This window comes from Prunus dulcis, chromosome 1 (genome assembly GCF_902201215.1).
Source record: "Prunus dulcis chromosome 1, ALMONDv2, whole genome shotgun sequence".
Lineage (NCBI taxonomy): Eukaryota > Viridiplantae > Streptophyta > Magnoliopsida > Rosales > Rosaceae > Prunus > Prunus dulcis.
The window spans coordinates 29,117,307-29,134,761 of record NC_047650.1 but is presented as its reverse complement, the minus strand read 5'-3'; the positions used below and the strand labels follow the sequence as shown (position 1 = coordinate 29,134,761).

Here is a 17,455-nt window from a genome sequence, read left to right as displayed (position 1 = left end):
TATTAGCTTTTAGAAAGCGAATGCATATGATTATGATATGAATGGAATGGACAGCTGCATGTGTTTGTAGCTTTCATTCACTCATTCCCATTATAACACAAAGCTGAAGAAGAAGAGAAAAAAGAAACTAAAAAGTTTAGGAAGAGAGAAGAAATCTATCAAAAGATGGGGGTGGGCACTGGGCACTGGGCACTGGGCAATGGCAGACAAATAAACCCCTCTTTCTTCAATTATTAAAGCGAAGAGGCTGGCTTGACTTAAAAGAAACAATGAGTGCAGTACATCCATATGCCTTTTTATTTTCCATGAAAAGAAAGTTGGAAAGTTTTTTTTCCCTTCCATAAGTCTCATTCCAGAAGAATCAATCAATCAAGCAAGCAAGCACCTACGGTACCTAACTACTTACACAAGAACCAACCGAGATAGCGATTGGTAATGAATGAAAGCCACTCCAGCTTTACTTTAAGGTGCACGTACGGTACGTAGTTACTAGTTACTACTAGGCTAGCTCAGGCCATGGGCCATCTGGTTGGTGACATTGACAACAATCAAAGTTCGAAAATTGAAACACCATAAGGCCAATAGGAAAGGATAGGAGGATCATTTCAAGTCACCAAAAATGAAGATGTAGCATACTAGCGTAGGAGAAGGAGGAGCTAGTGTTTTAACTACAAAACAGCTCAATTTTCAGCCCAGGAGGTAATGTTTGGGTATAAAACTAACTACAATAAGCTAATTAAGATCATTAAAGTGTTTATGCATATGATGCTGCTGTCACCATCTTCATCAACACAACACATGGCGGCAGCAGCCTTGCTACGAAAAGGCCCCTTAATTTAATTCACCATCATGTGATCAAATCCTCCCCCACCCTGTAGTGCAGGAAGCCGGTTCACTCCAACGTTTTGCAGCAGTTGTTGCAGCCACCTCCTTGTAGTTGGATCTTCCTGTATTTATGCATCATGCATACCATAGTCAAAATCAAATCAAAATGGACTCCCACAGGGCAATCAAACATCCGGTTTAATCTATCTGTCAAATAACTAGACCCTGCTATCAGCATCTTAAAAGGAAACAAAAAGAATTAATAACAGAGATACTTACACAAAGGAAATTATTAAAGGTAGCCTCTCTTAACGTATCTGGAAGGCAATTTCTTAAAGCATCACAAGCCCTGCAAAACAAAACAACAAAGCACAAACTTATATTATTAGAGCCCTAATGGAAAATGTATCCAACAAAAGAGAAAAAAGCCAAAGCTATGAAGAAGAGTTGGGTTTTAGAACCAAACCTTGGATTATCTGACAAGCGAAGATAACATCGAATGATATGTTTCAAAAGGCGTGATGAGGGTTGCTCAGCAAGTGCTGTAACCATGCTCCCTAAAACCCGACCTACTGCAAAAAACCGCTCTGCTGTAGTACAAATATAGTCCAAGCCCATATCATCCAACAAAATCTTTTGAACTATAAATGTGGCAACCTGCCGTAACAAGAACATTTGTCAGACAAGTAAGAACTAGCCACATCTACACAAAATGCTACACTTTAGGAATATACTTCAAAAATAATCAGGAAACTCAACTGTTTTTGACAATTCACTGCCCATTTCCATAGTGCGAAGGCACAGTGGAATTATTTCTGTTGACAGAAGGAAACTAATAACTTCTGTATCATCAACCTGGAAGAAGAATGAAAGAAAACGAAAAGGCAATAAAAATCATGGAGTCATAAGAGATCTATAAAAATTGAAGTTAAAAGGTGTAAAACAGTATATCATTATCCATTTTTTGTATCTCTGCATGCCTCAACACAAGAGGAGGGATGGAGAATGTGACAGGGATTCAGATATTCCCTTGTCTTAATTAAACATTCATCATAGAACTCATGGTTATAAAAGCAACAGTTCTATTTGATTTCAAATGACTTAGGCAGCCTGCATGCAAAATCATTTACCACAACAGTGTGAAAGTGTTCCCCCAAATGAAGGAAATGGTCAAGATAATTTGTCCGAAAAGAAGTACCTTCACTAGAGCACCAATGACTCCTAAACTAGTAAGCCTTAGGTACTCAAATGGTCTTGACCTGCTCGTTGTATTGAGAAAAGGATACAGATATAAAGGTATATGAGCTGCAATGGAGAAAAGTTCAGAGGAAGAATAATTTAGAGTTGAATAAATTAATGCAAGTATAAGGAACATGTAACTTTACATGCCATAAAAGATAAAAGGCCAAATTACCATTGAGGAACAACATCCTTGTATCTGGGTGGGAAGCTACACACTGCCAGAAAATTTGAAACATAACAGAACATTGTTAGCGTTAAAGTGGGAAGAATGCATGACACTAACTAAGAAAAACAAATTTGATCTTTGAAGTCTAAGAAATGACCATGGTGAGGAAAATAAAACCAGTAGCATAATCATTGTAACTAAATTTCAAAAGAGTGGATTAGAAAGACTGTTGTCTGATTTTAATTGACATGAATATGGACCTTCTAAATAGCATTCATTTTCCCAAGCTTAAAAGTCAGCAACTAAGTAAATTAAAAAATAAAAAATAAAAAATAAGAAACGATCTAAACCCTGTGTTTAACACAAGGAGTTGGAAATGTGCTTCTCATTTGGATGAATGACTAAATTTTAGGTATATAGCTAATAACATAACATTAAAAATGAAACTTGAAACAGGAAAGCATGTGACCTGAAGAAGAGCAAGAGCATTGCAAACTCGATTGGATTGTACTGCAGTCAGATTTGGTGGTGATAGAACAGGGTAAATTGAAACTATCTCCTGCAAGTAGAAATGAAACCAACATCAGGGAATAACCCCAATAAGCATCCATCAACAAGAATAAAAGCTACCAAAGAATCTTGCCCGTGGTAATATAGGCAGAAGATGTGAACATCATATGACAAAAATACACAAAAATATGTGCAGAGACAACAAATTGACAGAAAAATCCAGTTTTTCATTAACCATCCATCTAGACAAATAATTTGAAATACATCTTAACCATCTAAAACTACAAAAGCTACCCAAGTGGCAGCATATATTGATTCTCTAAGCTATTTCCAGATCCTTGTGTTCATTATTACTTTTAGCAAAATATTCCTCCCGTTGAACTATTGCACCCATAACTTTTTCAGATAATAATATAATAAAAAAATATGTGAAAGTTCAACATTCAACATTTGTGATCAAGTGGGTAAACACAAACCAAGTAGGTTTACCTAAAAAATAGAGAGTCAGCAATGATTAATAAACTTCTAAAGGAACCTCCTTTAACCAACTTTGTTAAAAAGCTGATATGGAAAAATATATGACAGGCATACATGAGAGGCAAAACATGATGGGACTAAACTAAGCTGCCAACTTAAGTAGGATGCCTGTAACAGTGCAGCAATAGTACCAAAAGAATTCCACAACAAAGGAGCCAAATCTAGAAACAATTATCTCTTTTAAATATAAAAAACGCAAGAAACGCAAGTTACCTGTATGAGTGCAGCAATAGTACCAAAAGAATTCCACACGAAAGGAGCCAAATCTTGAAATAACTCCTTGTTCTAAAAAATGAAACCAAAGGCACACAGAGTTTATATCGCAGTATACCAATGTTGTAATATAAACTGCATAGCCACCTAAAGGAAAAAACATGGGCACAAAAATTTTAGGGTTATCAACTAAGACATTGAACCCATATAGAATAATAAACTTAAATATCTGCTGAAAACAAAAATCAAGCAAGCTTCCCTGTGGTCATAAACATATAACATATATTTTTAGAAAGCAACGCAGGTTCTTATTACCATATGGCATATGTATCAAGATACTACAAGTAGTTTATGGGTCGAATGTAATAAAGAAAAGGCTACAATTTTGAATGCAAACTTAGCATGATGCAACTACCAAGCTTCTAAATCAGTTTCTCGCTACAGGAAACAAAGGCACTTTCCTTTTGTTAGTTATAAAATTAGGCAGGCTAAAAAAAGCGATAACATTTAAAATAGTCATGAACATCCAAAAGTACTAAGCCTCAGACTTGGTCCTTCATGATTGATATAGGAAGTGACAGAATCAAAACTTGCAAAAGTTACCTTAGAAAGTTCAAGAAGCGCATTTTCTCGAAGATCAGGATTACTTAGGTCAAGCACCAAGTGCTCTGCTGATGCCATTTTACGATCCTTGTTTGCTTGAGCTCCAGCAATGCTTGGCACTGAAGCACTTGGACCTCCGAATGATACATTCATCGAAAGCGACTGGGGCCGGTTTGCCATTAATTCAAAGACCCAAACTTATCACTACTTACGTATCAAGACAGATTTTAATATAACTTGGGGTTAGTCAAACTGCACCTTGAAGTACTTAATTCAACTGAACAAAATTAAAAGAGAGAGTAAGTACATAAATAATAGGTCGAAAAAGGGAAACCATTCGCAAAGAGAGACTATGAGAAAGTCAGATGGCTACCATATATTTTAAATTAACATTACTTTCACAGTTCCTATTACCAAAATAACGACTGTGTATGAATTACCATTATATGGAGTGTTACCAAACAAAGGCGACAAAATTGTAATGTTTGGCAATCCACAAAACCAAACCTGCTGCAAATTGAGTAATTTATGCAAAATCTTTTCTCTTTCAGTAAGCTTTTAAAAATAAGAAAACAATTTATTTGTTCAATATTTCAGCATTAAGGAAAAAAGAAAACAGAACATTCCTGCAAAAATAAAAATTATGAATTTTCTTTATCTCTCTCTATCTCTCTCTCCCTCTCATACACACACATGGAGAGAGAAAACGTTGCATGTTTCTTTCCAGTAGATGTTTAACCAAGTGAATATCAACCCAAACCAATTCAAGGTCGAGTTGATTTGTAATCGAGAATTGGTTCAGAACCTGGGTTTGTGAATCACCCACAATCGCTCAGTAACAGAAAAGGATTTTTCCTTACTAATAGTGATTGTGCATTTGAAATGAGGGGAAAAAAGAGCATGGATGTGAAAAACCATCAAGAACACTTAATTGCTGCAGAATTGTATAAAATGAAGAGACAATTAGGTCAGCCGATTAAAATTTAGGGCCAAACAAAAGAATCACCAAGCATAAAAGCAATTAAATATTTGTTAACTAGTTTGAACATGGGAAAATTCATAAGAAAAATGCAACTGAGCATTCAAAATAGATTGATGAAACCCATCAACCTTTTCAAACAACTAAAAACATAGATTTACTGTTGGAATCAAAACATCAAACATCACACATAAAATAAAAAACTTGAACGGAGGAGACGATGTGGTTGCCGGTTCCTCACCTAAAGAAAGAAGCCTTTGGCGGACAACGGATACGTTTGGTGATCTCATCTCTCTCTCTCTCTCTCTTTTCCTCTCTGTCGCTTTTTGTTTCTCTGGGTTTGGGTTTTGCTTACGTTACGTGCCTTGGGTTGGGTTGACCCACACTTAATTCTTCGTGGCGCGGCTTTAAGAAGCCTCTCACTCTTGTTTCTTGCCCAATGCGGGTCCTTTCAGTTTTTAACGGGCCTTTAGTCACACTGGCATCGGCCCTAATGCTAATTTAAGGGGAAATGAAAACCTAGACAAGCAATATGGCTGTACAATTTTTTATATATAAAAAATTCTATCGATTAGGCGCCACATGTCAAAAATACGTATAGCTGACCGGCTATATTATTTTTTTATAAAATTCGTAGTATCGCCACACGGTTATACTATTTCAATACATTATATTTAAAAATATGTGTATAAAACATTAGAAATATGCACGTACATGTACAATACGAATATTGTATGTTTGCTTTTTTTAAAACGCGATACATGTATAGAACAGAAATGTACTACTCAAAAATACGTACGTACATGCGCATATATATATATAATAGATTATAACTGCTCGACTATACTATTTATTAAAGATAATTATAAAAAATAGTAAAGCCAACCGGCCCAATTTTTTTTTTTTAAAAAAAGAAAAAAATAGAGTATAGCTGAATGGGCTGTACTATTTATTATATAAAAAAAGGCCGAGCGGCTATATTGTTTTAAAAAAAATTTAAAAAAACTGAGTATAGCCGGTCGGCTATACTATTTTTTATATAAAAAAAAAGAGGACCATCATCTATTAGGTGCCATGTGTAAAAAAAACAAGTCTATTTAAAGAAATTAAATTAAATTAAAAACACGTTGTATAGCCATGCGGCTATACTATTTTTTTAAATAAAAAATATGTCTATAAAACATGAGAAATACATACGTACATGTACAATACGAATATTGTGAGTTTGAATTTTAAAAAACTTGAGACGTGTATAGAGCACGAATGTATTATTGAAAAATACGTATGTACATTTGTGTGTGTGTGTGTATATGATAGACTATAGCCGCTCGTCTATACTATTTGTTAAAGACAATTAAAAGAAAAGTTAACGCCGCCTCGGCTATACTATTTTTAAAAAAAAAATAGAAAAAAAATCGAGTATAGCCGCACAGCTTCCCACGTTAAAATAGTATCGCTGCACGGCTATACGATTTTTTTTAAAAATAAAATAACTCAGTATAGCCGTTTGGCTATACTATTTTTTATATAAAAAAAGATGACCGCCCAACGATCAAGCGCCATGTGTAAAAAAAAGTCTATTTAAAAAATTAAAAATTAAAAACACGGACTATCGCCGTGCGGCTGTACGATTTTTAATTAAAAAAAGAAGACCCTCTATCGATTAGGGGCCACGTGTCAAAAACAGTATAGCCGACCGGCTATACTGTTTTTAACAAATTCATAGTATAGCCCCCAGCTATACTATTTAATGTATATTTAAGAAAATCGAGTATAGCCACACGGCTATATTCTTTATTTTAAAAACCAGAGTAGCCGCACAGCACTAGTGCCACGTGTCAAAACAGAGTATAGTCATTCGGCTATACTATTTTTGTAAACATTAATAAAATCGAGTATAGCCGCCAACCATACTATTTATTAGGGAAAAGTGGATTCGTCTAGCGAGTAAGCGCTACGTGTCAAAATAAGTATAGCCATCCAGCTATACTATTTTTTTTATTAAAAAAAGGATCCCCCATCTGTTAGGCGCGACGTGTCAAAATCAGTATATCCGCCCGGCTATACAAATTGTTTTTAAAAAAATCGCTATACTATTTAAGGACATTATATTTAACAGGTATAGCCGCTCGGCTATACTATTGGGTTATAATCTATCTGTTTTTGTGCACAGGATGATGGTGCGGCTTCAAACAGTAATCTTATGTGGTGGAAACCAAACACCAACAACGCATTGTCTGCGTGTGTAAACATATAGATTAAAAATGTTAAGTTTTCATGTGAATTTAAGTCTCATGGACAAGCCATACAAAACATTGGCTGATACATTCTCAGTCTCACCTGCAACCCATTTATCAGCTAAAGAAGACAACACTATTCTACAATCTAGCAGAAGCAAGATGAGTGAGGCAAGAGGAATTCAACCCTTCCCACAGAATCCCTCGGATCTTCACTTTATAAAAGGCACCCCGGCAGGAACTCGTCTGGCATATTCCTCGTACTGCGACCCAAAAAACTGCCTCAAGAAATACTCTTCATACGGTATTCTTTGCGCAAAGAAGCGCCAAACTACAAGTGCAAATGCAATTGTTGATATGGGATTACAAAGCATTATCTGAGTGCCCACTGACCATATGAAGAAACCACAGTAACCAGGATGCCGAACAACTCTATAAATTCCATTTGTAATCAATTGGTGATGCTCTGAGTGATGAACCCTGATGAGATGTGTGAAGGACCGACCAGCTGTAATTATTGCCATCTTCCGAATGATTTCCCCTATTATAAGCATTCCAAGGCCCCAGTTGCTGACCCACCAGTGTTCCTTCATACCAGGGAACAAAATATATTCAATTAAGTACTCCAGCAAGGAAAAAATCATTGCAACCACATAGTTTTTGCTGATCAGAAGAGATTTCAGAGTGACATTTGATTTCCCGTGAATGCCAACTGCTAAAATGTATTCAGAACCATGAAAAAAGATTATCGCCGCGAACATCTGTGACAGCTGTCTGCAGGCTGTGTAACTGAAGACTACTGCCATGCTTGTTACAATAGAGCGGATCAATCTTTGGCTCTGGTGTACTGTAAGGAGCCCTGAGAGGAATAACTGCCTCAATGAAATTCTGCCAATCTTTGTCCGGAAGCTGTAGTGAAGAAATAAAGAAAGTTTTTGGGTTTTACTTCAGACCTGGAAAAGTTAAACCACCATGTGATATTGAAGTACAAAATTGTCTCTCAACATCACCCCAAACATGCTTCAAGAATGACATATTCTGCACAGAAGAAGATTAAAACGGTTAAGAAAAGTTCAGAGACTTCATGAAATTAACAGGATGCTAAAGATCTTATAGAAGCTCTTTCAATCAACTATGAAATCATACATGCATATTTTGAACAAAACAAGAAATGCAAGAAATATGTAAAGGATCCAAGGAACTGCTCAACATTGGGTTTTTGTCCCATGTAAGTCCTAAAAGCCCTAACCCTATTATTAAACCAAGAATTGCTTCAACCCCTTCCTTCCAATAATTGAGTAGCATTTTTTTACATATTTAGTAGTCTTCTAAACACTTGTGTGTAGAGTGTAGACAACAACCAATACTGTATGCATCAAAATGATTTATGATCTAACATTTGAAGTTGCAACCACCTTCAATAAATCTGATAAGGGAATAAAATTTGGGCTTTAAGTTGAATGAAGCATTTTTTTCGTCATTTTATTTTCAATTTCAGAATAACAAGAAAACCTAATGCAGTTTTTCAAATTTCTCTTCTTTTTCAATATTATCAAGCAACCAACCAGAAAACCTTTTTCTTTTCAATTACAAATGCATCAAATCTGACAAATCACCTCCCCTCAGCGAAATACAAAAAAGTCATAAAGTGGATCAATCAAATTTCAAATTTCAAATTTTTTGATTTCCTCAGCAACCAAACAGAGGATTATTGTCAATTACCAAAAGGAAAAAGATCATCTTTGAACAAAGATTACCTGATGTCGATTGATTGAAATTATTCTTTTTGCATTCTGAATTACCCTGGTGTTGTTTAGCTCCAGCCTCCGTCAAGTGGGTGTGCTTTCGAATTCCAGCAACAAGTATAATTAAACAAAAAATCAAGTAAGAAGCTCCATATAGGGATTTATGGAGGCAATAACAGCTCAGTTTCTTTTTTCTAAGAAGGATCTAAGAGTGGCATGTATGAGAGGATTCAAGTAATTGACTGGAGTTTGTTCTTACCAGCGGAAGGGGGAATTTTCGCTCTTTGTTTTTGGTGTTCGACGGCAGCGAGAGATGAACGAAAAGCAGAGCGATGGCCGGAGCGGGAGATCTGGCCGGAAGGCAGAAGGCTGGCAGTTGGGTGGTGAGTCTGGTGACGACGGTGGAGGTTGAGAAAATACGAAGACAAAAGAAATGAGAGAACAGGAGTGATCGTGTAACCGGAGGGACAAGCGTCGTCGTTAAAGAAAATAAACTAGGGCAATTTTGGCATTAAAAGAACTCATTAAACCCTCCGCATGCTTTCTTTTGAAAGCAGGTCCTCGCCTCACCTGCTCCTCAATGTCAATAATCGTGGTCAGAGACCTAAGCTTCAATGTTAAGCAGATTCTTATTCTAATTTGGGAGGGTTAAATTAACTAAATTGAATAAGTAACTCGGTCATTGTTTCGAATGCTGAGACTGAACTTATTAAATTAGACACTGAAGCGACAATTTAATCCCAATATTGTGACTCGTTGGGGCCTTGAACTCAACTTATTAAATTGGATTGGACACTGAAGCGACAATTTAATCCCAATGAGATTAGACACTGAAGCAACAATTTAATCCCAACATCGTGACTCGCTGGGGCCTTGAACCAAAGTATTCGTATACGCATCATAGGGAGGGCACAGCTTACAGGTATGAAAGCTGGTCTTCTGAACGAGTTCAGGGCTTGAAATGTAGTAATCTTTCGACTCAAGGGAAGAAGAAGATGAAAGCAATTTCTATTCTTTCAAGTTAAAACTCAATAGCTGAAACTAGTATAGTTTTTTAAAGAAGCAACTTTCAAGTAGTTCCACACCACCACACCACAGCATTAGTGCTTCTCGATTCAAAAGGACCACTTTTTTTTTCTTTCTTTTTTTTAATGCAATTTGAGATTGGGAAATCACTTCTACTGCAAAAATATATAATTGAAAAAAAAAGGAGGAACAAAACATCACTTGTTTGTTCATCCACCAAACCAAAGCCAGTACACTAGTACACCATCTCTGAATGCAATATCATAACTTAACAAACAAACATGACAAAAATCATCAGCTCCCCCCCTCCTACTATGTTGCAGGAGCCAACTGCTTCAACTTGGCCTGCAAAACTGCCCCAGCTTCATCCGAGATGCCCTTCTTTTTAGAAGCAACCTGCACGTTAAATTGAACTCATGTTTTCTTAAATGGAAATGGAAGTCAACAGCAATACAAAAGGAATCAAGCCATACAAATTAGAACGAGAAAAGAAAATTCCCAACTCTAATTTATTTCCTTATGAATAAGAAAGAGATGAACAGCTAAATTATATATCAGATAAGAGCCCTCATTCGGGGGGTCATTCTTCAATCCCCAAACGCAAACATTTTTAGGTTTTTCCTTTAGCTATCAAATTAAACACAAGCGAAATGAAATATACACAATCAAATCCCCAAAACAATTTTAATGCATTTGCTCACTGCACAATTTGTAAAAAGACAAATCCCTAAACTTAGCAGCAGTGACCAAAGTTTAGGCTTTTTATCGCAAAGAAATGGAGTAAGGTACCAGTTAGATAATTTTAGAATCGAAGTAGAACAAGTTCTTCACCAAAGTCTCGGCTTTTTGGGAAAAATGTCATGGTTAGGTTTAGAAATCAAACCACAAAATAAATTAATGGAATTAAAAACAAGGGAATTTTACTCAAAATTGAAATATAACTTTGGAAGAAATTGCAAGTTAGAAACTGATAAAAATGAAAACTTGAGAGCGTACCTCGACAAGCTGCTCAAAATTAGATTTGAGCAAGCTGATCTTACGTTCGCAGTAATCTTTGGCCTGAGGCATGGTTTTCTCGATGAAGTAACCGGTGCCGACGTCGACGAGGACTTGGTGGGCGTCGTGGAGGGTGCCGGGGACATAAAGGGACGCCGTGAGAGGGACGAGCATCTTCTTGCCCTGAGGGCGCAGGGAGAGGTCGTGGAGGGCGGAGGAGGCGATCTCGAGGCGAGTGGTGGCTGTACGGATGTTGTTGAGGGAGTCCTGAAGAAGATTGACTTCCATATCAGTTTGTTCCTTGACTGCCTTCAACTGCTCCGGGCTCAGCTTCTCCATCTCCGCTCTCACGTTCACGCTCACCGTCTTCTCCATCTCTCTCTGTATTTACCACTCTTTCTATTCCAACGCTGTCTGTCTCTAGAGTCTACCCGACTGCCTGCGTCTCCGTTCGATATAAAAAGGATCGTTCCCTTTTTTTTTGATATAACTGTATAAGAAAGTAATTAAATAATATTGGCATCAAGGAGCCCCTATAGCTCAGTGGTAGAGCGTCAGTCTTGTAAACTGAAGGTCTGTAGTTCGATCCTGCATGGGGGCACCAATTTTATTTTATTTTTTCCTAATTTGTTGGTCTCATTTATTCTGGTACTCTCATCATCTCATCCTTTTTAGTCTTCATTTGGTTTTTTACAATTTTTTTTTTTTCAATAAATCAAAACGGGGGTTTTCTCAATCGCATGGGGTGAAGCTGAAGTTCCGTAGATCAAGGAGATTAAGTGAAAGCGATAGGAGAACTGAAGAAAGAAAATATCTCATATTATTTGTCCTGGCTCTCTCTCTCTACCAAAATATCTTGATCATGGACTTGGAGGAGGCTCTCGTCCCTCCCCAATCGTCCTTTAAATTTTAAGAAAAAAAAAAATATATATTTATATAGAATGAATATAGAACAAGTAAGTAGCTAGTGTACATGTTGTAAAATCCTCCACCTCTTATTTCTGTGTCTATGTTTTGAAGTGTTAGATCGTCTTATCTACAAAGTAGAAAGAAAGAAAGAAAGAATTGGTGAATACTTTAACATCAGAAGAAATGGCTGCAGCAGCAGGAGCATGCCTTCCTCTTGTTCCTCTGTTTTATACTAGTGGTTGTGGCTCAAATGCTATAACCAGATGCAGCATCAGCTCCCCAATGAGATCAACCACAACCACTTCAAATGTTATATTTCATAATTATGATTACTGTTATAAGCCTAGCAGCATGATTAGATCTTGCAGGAGGAGGAGGGTTGCTTGTTATTCTGCTGCTTCTTCTACTTCTGCTGGTGGTGGTGGTGGTATCACAGAGTTTGATCTGTATGAGCTGATGGGGATCGATAGCAGTTGCGATCCATCTGAGATTAAAAGAGCATACCGGACGCTGCAGAAGCGGTGCCACCCGGATATCGCAGGGCCAGCAGGGCATGACATGGCTATCATCCTCAATGAAGCATATGCTCTTCTTTCTGATCCTAATTCACGTTCAGCTTATGATAAGGTATATAAGCTATTAATTAATTTATTGATTAGTTCCCTTTTAATTTTATAAGAAGAAGAGCATGGATATATACATGGGTGGTGCAGGAGCAAGCGAAAATTGCAGAGCTTCGAGGGTACTCAGGGAAACCAATATACTCAGTTTGGTTTGGTTCAGAAAGCGAAGAAAGAGCAGTTTTTGTGGATGAAGTCAAGTGCATTGGGTGCTTGAAATGCGCCTTATGCGCTGAAAAAACTTTCGCAATCGAATCAGTGTATGGAAGAGCCAGGGTTGTTGGACAGTGGGCTGATCCTGAATCCAAAATCCAAGAGGCCATTCAGGCTTGTCCTGTTGATTGCATCTCGTCAGTATCTTTACTTATTTAGCATCTCTCTCTCTCTCTTTCTCTCTCTCTCTTCCAAAAACACATACATAGATGCAATTTGCTTGCTACAATCAAATTGTTGACAGCAGCATACATATATATATTAATAGGATTGTGGAGCGATCAAACCTAGCAGCTCTGGAATTTCTAATGTCCAAGCAGCCTCGAGGCAGTGTAAGAATAGGCATGGGGACCACAGCAGGTGCACGTGTCTCCAACATTTTTGTTGATCTCAAAAAATTCCAAACCAGATTCCAGGATGCAGCAAAACAAAAAGCTTCCTCTACACAAACTTCCAGTGTCAGTTGCTAACTTTCCATTCCATTCAGTTCTGTCTATCTAATTCTAATGTATGAATGAGTAGCAATTATTTAGTACGTGTACTGTGTACATCAGGAGACGGACCTTCAAAGAGAAGCAAGACTGTCAGCAATTCAAGCCATCAGATCAATCTCCAACTGGTTGTACTGGAAAACCCCCTATTCAACCTCAGCTCATCATCAGTCCACATCTCTCCAAAACTTTACCCAATCATCCATTGGCCCTACATATTCATCCCATTTCAACCACACGGATGTCAGCAACCTCCTCCGAGAGGCAGCGGCTGCTAGGAAACAGGGCAGATATCAGCGGCGCACAAGACCCGTCCAGCCATTAAACCCACCATCATCCAAAGAAGAGGAGGACAACGACTATTGGAAACCATTAACCAATGCTCTTCCTCATGCAGCAGCAGCAACAGCCTCCTCATCAACTCAAAACAACCACTCCAACTCATCACAGCCTTCACCTGCTCATCAACGACGGAATGTCGACAGAGATTATAGATCAGTACAGAGGAACCCCAAGTCCAACCCCATTAGATGGTTGGCTCCAATGGCACCAGCAATATTGATGGCTGCCGTTGTTGGTCAATCACAGTCACAAGGACACGGGGGAGCTGTAGGTAACGGTAATGGTGGTGGTGGAGGATTAACAGAACATGTATATGGCTCTTTCGCATTGGAGATAGTCAACAGTTCCTGGTTACAGATCGTATTGGTGGCCATCACTTGGTACATCATTGGCATGGTCATTGTGGGACTTGTAGATGCCATTAAAAGTAGGCAAACTTAGGACACACATTTCAGAATTATACTAAATATATACATATAATATGTTACTACATCTAGCTTTATTATCCTTTCACAATCATTTCTCTTGCAAAAGAATCAGCCAAATAGAATTATCAACACGACATTTTATAAATCGATAGTTTGGTTTATAAAGGGTATCTCTGGAACACGCACCAAACACGCTGAATAAGAAACAATTAAATGCAGTATGCATAGAAAACATTCAGATACATTTGCTTCCCTAAATCACCTATAAAAGGTCAACGTAACTCCATCCAAACTAGAAGGTTTTGTCTGAAATGAATTACATTGTCAGCAGCAGGGCTTAGTAACGGTACTTGGTGGAGTAATCTTTGGGAGCAATGACCAGACCACGTCCCTTCCTTGCCCCACGGTACACCGTCTCAACGATGTCAATGAACTCTTGCTTGTCCTTGAGAGCCCAGTTGATCTTGTTGTTGTTCCCAGTGCCAAGGTCAATCATAATGTGCTTGTTTCTGAAAAAGAACATGACAGTGGATGGGTCATAGAGCTCATACATTGTGTTGAAATCAGGAACCTCCGTGATATCGACAAGGTAAATCACAGCAAAGTTTTTGAGTGTCTCAGCAACTGAAGCAAGCACTTCATCCATCTAATCAACAGGACAAGATAACAAATAAGAAATTAACCAGCAGCATTCAAAAACAGGGTTCAATTCATACGGGGATAAAAATGTGATTTTAAATCGTTCTACGGTTTAGATTATATTAGGAGTCAGTCTGGTGTATCAAATTTTGAGATTAGAGCAAAATTAACCCAGATTAGTCTATGCAACATTTATTTTCTTCTAATTTCCCTTAAAAGAAATTCCAACTACAAAGTAAATTAAAAGGTGAAAAAATGTGACATGAACTACCTCAATCTGCAAGCATAGATCAAAGGTGAAAGATTTATACCAGGTCTTCAAGGTATATGAATGAAATAAACCCTGAAGAAAGAGAGCCACATATTCGCTAAAGAATAATTACTCGTTTGTTGTCTATCTATCCTCAAAATTACGAATTTTCTACAGAATTGAATGGCTTAATTCATCAAAAATATAAATCATAAAGAAGAAAAAAGAAAAGAAAAAGGGAATTGGGGGTTTAGGGTTAGTGAAAGTTGCAGAGGGGGGCGTTGTAACCTACCTGCATACAGGTCTCGTCCCAGTCGTGGCCGAAGCGGATGAGGACGAGACGCTCCTCCTCGGCGAGGATGGCCTGATCGACGGCCCATCCAGAGTGGAGGTGGGGCAGCAAATACGACATCGTTCCTCGCTCTCTTCAAGTTCTCTCACAAGAGTAGTGCCCCGAGTCCCAACCTTTCTGGCTTTCTCTCGCCCTCAGACAGAAAAATCTACCAATTAATTAACACATTTTTTTGGGATTATTTTGAAACTGCCCCCTGAACTTGTTTGTTTGTCCCACTTCGGTACCTAAATTGTTTTTTTGTCCTAAATAGGTCCCTAAACTTTCAAGGCCCTGTTTGGCATGCCTCACTAAGCCTCACTGGACTGGACTGGGTTAAATAGTCCTTACAACCTATGTTTGGTAAGGGAGGGGATTAAGTTAAATGAGATTATATAGTCCAATGGGAAAAAAAACGTTGGACTCGCTTGTTTAATATAGCGAGCCGAAAACTGGGTTCGCAAAATAGCGAGGATGCTATTTTGAACACACAGTCCGGCTGAATACCACCTCTACCATCAAACACACGAGCCCGAAAACATCAAACATACCACCATCACCACGATGCCACAACCATCAGACCACCACCATCAAACACATAACCAGCCACCACATACCCAATCGAACCATCACCATCACCCAATTAGTCAATCAAACCATCATCCCCAGCCACCACATACCCAGTTAAACCACCAGCACTACCCAATCGAACCACCACAACCATTAATTAGTGGAACTAGAGAGAGAGAGAGAGAGAGAGAGAGAGAGAGGGTGAGTTGATGGTTGAATCTGTAGTGGCATGAAGAGAGAGTCAGAAGGAGGGAAGGAAGAAGAAAAGATAAAGGAAAGAATATGAAGAATGAAACAAAGAAAAACAGAAATGGCCTGGGAATGGAAAGAAGAAGAGAGGATGAAGGAAGGAAAAAAAAAAAAAAAGAAACGGGCTTGGGAAGAAAAGACAGAGGAGAGAAGATGAAGGAAGAAATGGGGGAAAAAAGGGGCAGAGAAGAAAAGAAATAAGAAAAGACAAAGAAGAAAAGAAATCAGAAAAGATAAAGAAGAAAAAACAAAGGAGAGAAGAGTATGGATGAAGAAAAATAAAAAGAAATGTGACAGTTTCAGCCTTTCAAAAATATTAGAATTTTATTTATTTTTAGGCTAAAATTCTTAATTAAAATTAAAAAATTTAAAAAATTATTATTTTTAGTCCAACACAACACCAAACATAAGTCTTCACTATTTTCACAATCCAGTTCTTTAGTCCGACGCAACACCAAACGTAGGTCAGTACTTAATCCAGCTTAATCCAATCCGAGCTAATCCAAGACAGTCCTAGGATTTAGTCCGGTCCATAACAGTCCGCCGTACCAAACGACCCCCAAAAGTATTTGTAATGAGCCCAGATTGTAACTTGTATTTGTAATGACCCTCCTGCCTCCCCTCCCCTCCCTCAGTCCGTCCGTAATCCGTATTTGTTGAATTTCTTTTTGGTTTAGGAAGAAAACAACCACATAATTAAGAAGAATGAAGCAAGCAATATTTATCAAATCTAAGGCAATCAATTAAATAGAATTAAATGAATTCGAGTTTTAAATAGAAGGAAGGGAAGTCAGGGAAATTGAATTGAATTTACCTGCATGCAAGTGTCGTCCCAGTCATGGCCGAATCGGATGACGACGACACGTTCTTCCTCAGCAAGAATGGCCTGGTCCACGGCCCAACCTGAGTGCAGGTGAGGTAGCAAATACGACATTACTAATATTAATTATATATGTATGTATTGTATATCTGATCTCTCTCTCTCTCTCTCTCTCTCTCTCTCTGTTTCTCCGGAGCACAGGAACAGAGGGAGGCGACCCTCAATAATGGATCTCTCTGTCATCTCATGTACAATATAAAAGGAGGAAATCCCATGCCCATGGTGCCATGGTGGTGTCGTGACTGACTGCTGACCAAGATGGAGGAAGTCACCAGAAGGATCTTGACCTTTCACCTCTTTTCTTTTTTTCTTGTTCATAAAATTAAAAGAATAAAAACAAAATGGGTGGCCTGGCGTGGCCCAGCCATATTTAGCCACATATACTTAGGTAGTGGGAGGGAGGGTGAACAAGTAAATTTTTTCACAGTGAACTCTGGAACACCATAGAAGCAAG

At 38.0% G+C, this 17,455-nt stretch overlaps 5 protein-coding genes and 1 non-coding gene across 10 annotated transcripts; 2 read left to right on the top strand and 4 right to left on the bottom strand.

The window, feature by feature from the left end:
- Nucleotides 1-575: 575 nt before the first annotated feature.
- On the bottom strand, nt 576-5,541 carry LOC117629895 (CCR4-NOT transcription complex subunit 9). Of its 3 annotated transcripts, none has more exons than XM_034362569.1 (10): nt 5,317-5,541; nt 4,097-4,300; nt 3,494-3,565; nt 2,703-2,792; nt 2,240-2,282; nt 2,024-2,130; nt 1,585-1,680; nt 1,292-1,482; nt 1,105-1,174; nt 576-947 (listed from the first exon to the last, which is right to left on the bottom strand). In XM_034362569.1, the coding sequence occupies exons 2-10, from the start codon at nt 4,274-4,276 to the stop codon at nt 837-839; spliced, it is 960 nt and encodes a 319-aa protein (XP_034218460.1). In that variant the 5' UTR covers nt 4,277-4,300; nt 5,317-5,541; the 3' UTR covers nt 576-836. The 3 variants fall into 3 exon arrangements, with proteins under 3 accessions (XP_034218460.1, XP_034218447.1, XP_034218452.1); XM_034362556.1 differs by having other exon boundaries at nt 4,097-4,373; nt 5,317-5,442; XM_034362561.1 differs by lacking the exon at nt 5,317-5,541 and having other exon boundaries at nt 4,097-5,307.
- Nucleotides 5,542-7,308: 1,767 nt separating this feature from the next.
- Nucleotides 7,309-9,648, bottom strand: LOC117629876 (protein-S-isoprenylcysteine O-methyltransferase A-like). Of its 3 annotated transcripts, XM_034362528.1 has the most exons (4): nt 9,317-9,648; nt 9,070-9,154; nt 8,266-8,350; nt 7,309-8,171 (listed from the first exon to the last, which is right to left on the bottom strand). In XM_034362528.1, the coding sequence occupies exons 3-4, from the start codon at nt 8,345-8,347 to the stop codon at nt 7,525-7,527; spliced, it is 729 nt and encodes a 242-aa protein (XP_034218419.1). In that variant the 5' UTR covers nt 8,348-8,350; nt 9,070-9,154; nt 9,317-9,648; the 3' UTR covers nt 7,309-7,524. The 3 variants fall into 3 exon arrangements, with proteins under 3 accessions (XP_034218419.1, XP_034218426.1, XP_034218434.1); XM_034362535.1 differs by having other exon boundaries at nt 9,070-9,648; XM_034362543.1 differs by having other exon boundaries at nt 7,309-8,350.
- Nucleotides 9,649-10,221: 573 nt separating this feature from the next.
- On the bottom strand, nt 10,222-11,523 carry LOC117629858 (probable prefoldin subunit 5). The gene is made up of 2 exons (XM_034362508.1): nt 11,080-11,523; nt 10,222-10,479 (listed from the first exon to the last, which is right to left on the bottom strand). The coding sequence occupies exons 1-2, from the start codon at nt 11,452-11,454 to the stop codon at nt 10,396-10,398; spliced, it is 459 nt and encodes a 152-aa protein (XP_034218399.1). The 5' UTR covers nt 11,455-11,523; the 3' UTR covers nt 10,222-10,395.
- An 85-nt stretch (nt 11,524-11,608) lies between these two features.
- On the top strand, nt 11,609-11,680 carry TRNAT-UGU. The gene has a single exon. It is a non-coding gene; the product is annotated as a tRNA-Thr (tRNA).
- A 336-nt stretch (nt 11,681-12,016) lies between these two features.
- On the top strand, nt 12,017-14,144 carry LOC117629829 (chaperone protein dnaJ C76, chloroplastic). The gene is made up of 4 exons (XM_034362461.1): nt 12,017-12,615; nt 12,702-12,958; nt 13,090-13,279; nt 13,376-14,144. The coding sequence occupies exons 1-4, from the start codon at nt 12,172-12,174 to the stop codon at nt 14,093-14,095; spliced, it is 1,611 nt and encodes a 536-aa protein (XP_034218352.1). The 5' UTR covers nt 12,017-12,171; the 3' UTR covers nt 14,096-14,144.
- A 55-nt stretch (nt 14,145-14,199) lies between these two features.
- LOC117629867 (thioredoxin-like protein YLS8) lies at nt 14,200-15,531 on the bottom strand. Its single transcript, XM_034362518.1, has 2 exons — nt 15,264-15,531; nt 14,200-14,728 (listed from the first exon to the last, which is right to left on the bottom strand). The coding sequence occupies exons 1-2, from the start codon at nt 15,381-15,383 to the stop codon at nt 14,420-14,422; spliced, it is 429 nt and encodes a 142-aa protein (XP_034218409.1). The 5' UTR covers nt 15,384-15,531; the 3' UTR covers nt 14,200-14,419.
- Nucleotides 15,532-17,455: the final 1,924 nt, after the last annotated feature.

Bases quoted from the DNA above. Each gene is read 5' to 3' on its own strand.
- LOC117629858 (XM_034362508.1), bottom strand. From the start codon at position 11,454: ATGGAGAAGACGGTGAGCGTGAACGTGAGAGCGGAGATGGAGAAGCTG. The intron at 10,480-11,079 runs GTACGCTCTCAA...TTTAACGTGCAG, and splicing joins ATTTTGAGCAGCTTGTCGAG to GTTGCTTCTAAAAAGAAGGG.
- LOC117629876 (XM_034362535.1), bottom strand. From the start codon at position 8,347: ATGTCATTCTTGAAGCATGTTTGGGGTGATGTTGAGAGACAATTTTGT. The intron at 8,172-8,265 runs GTCTGAAGTAAA...TATTCCTCTCAG, and splicing joins TGGTGGTTTAACTTTTCCAG to GGCTCCTTACAGTACACCAG.
- LOC117629829 (XM_034362461.1), top strand. From the start codon at position 12,172: ATGGCTGCAGCAGCAGGAGCATGCCTTCCTCTTGTTCCTCTGTTTTAT. The intron at 12,959-13,089 runs GTCAGTATCTTT...ATATATTAATAG, and splicing joins TGTCCTGTTGATTGCATCTC to GATTGTGGAGCGATCAAACC. The intron at 13,280-13,375 runs GTCAGTTGCTAA...TGTGTACATCAG, and splicing joins CCTCTACACAAACTTCCAGT to GAGACGGACCTTCAAAGAGA.
- LOC117629867 (XM_034362518.1), bottom strand. From the start codon at position 15,383: ATGTCGTATTTGCTGCCCCACCTCCACTCTGGATGGGCCGTCGATCAG. The intron at 14,729-15,263 runs GTAGGTTACAAC...CCTGTTGATTAG, and splicing joins GGGACGAGACCTGTATGCAG to ATGGATGAAGTGCTTGCTTC.
- LOC117629895 (XM_034362569.1), bottom strand. From the start codon at position 4,276: ATGGCAAACCGGCCCCAGTCGCTTTCGATGAATGTATCATTCGGAGGT. The intron at 3,566-4,096 runs GTAACTTTTGCA...TTCATTTTTTAG, and splicing joins CGCTTCTTGAACTTTCTAAG to AACAAGGAGTTATTTCAAGA. The intron at 948-1,104 runs GTAAGTATCTCT...GCATAAATACAG, and splicing joins CCTTTAATAATTTCCTTTGT to GAAGATCCAACTACAAGGAG.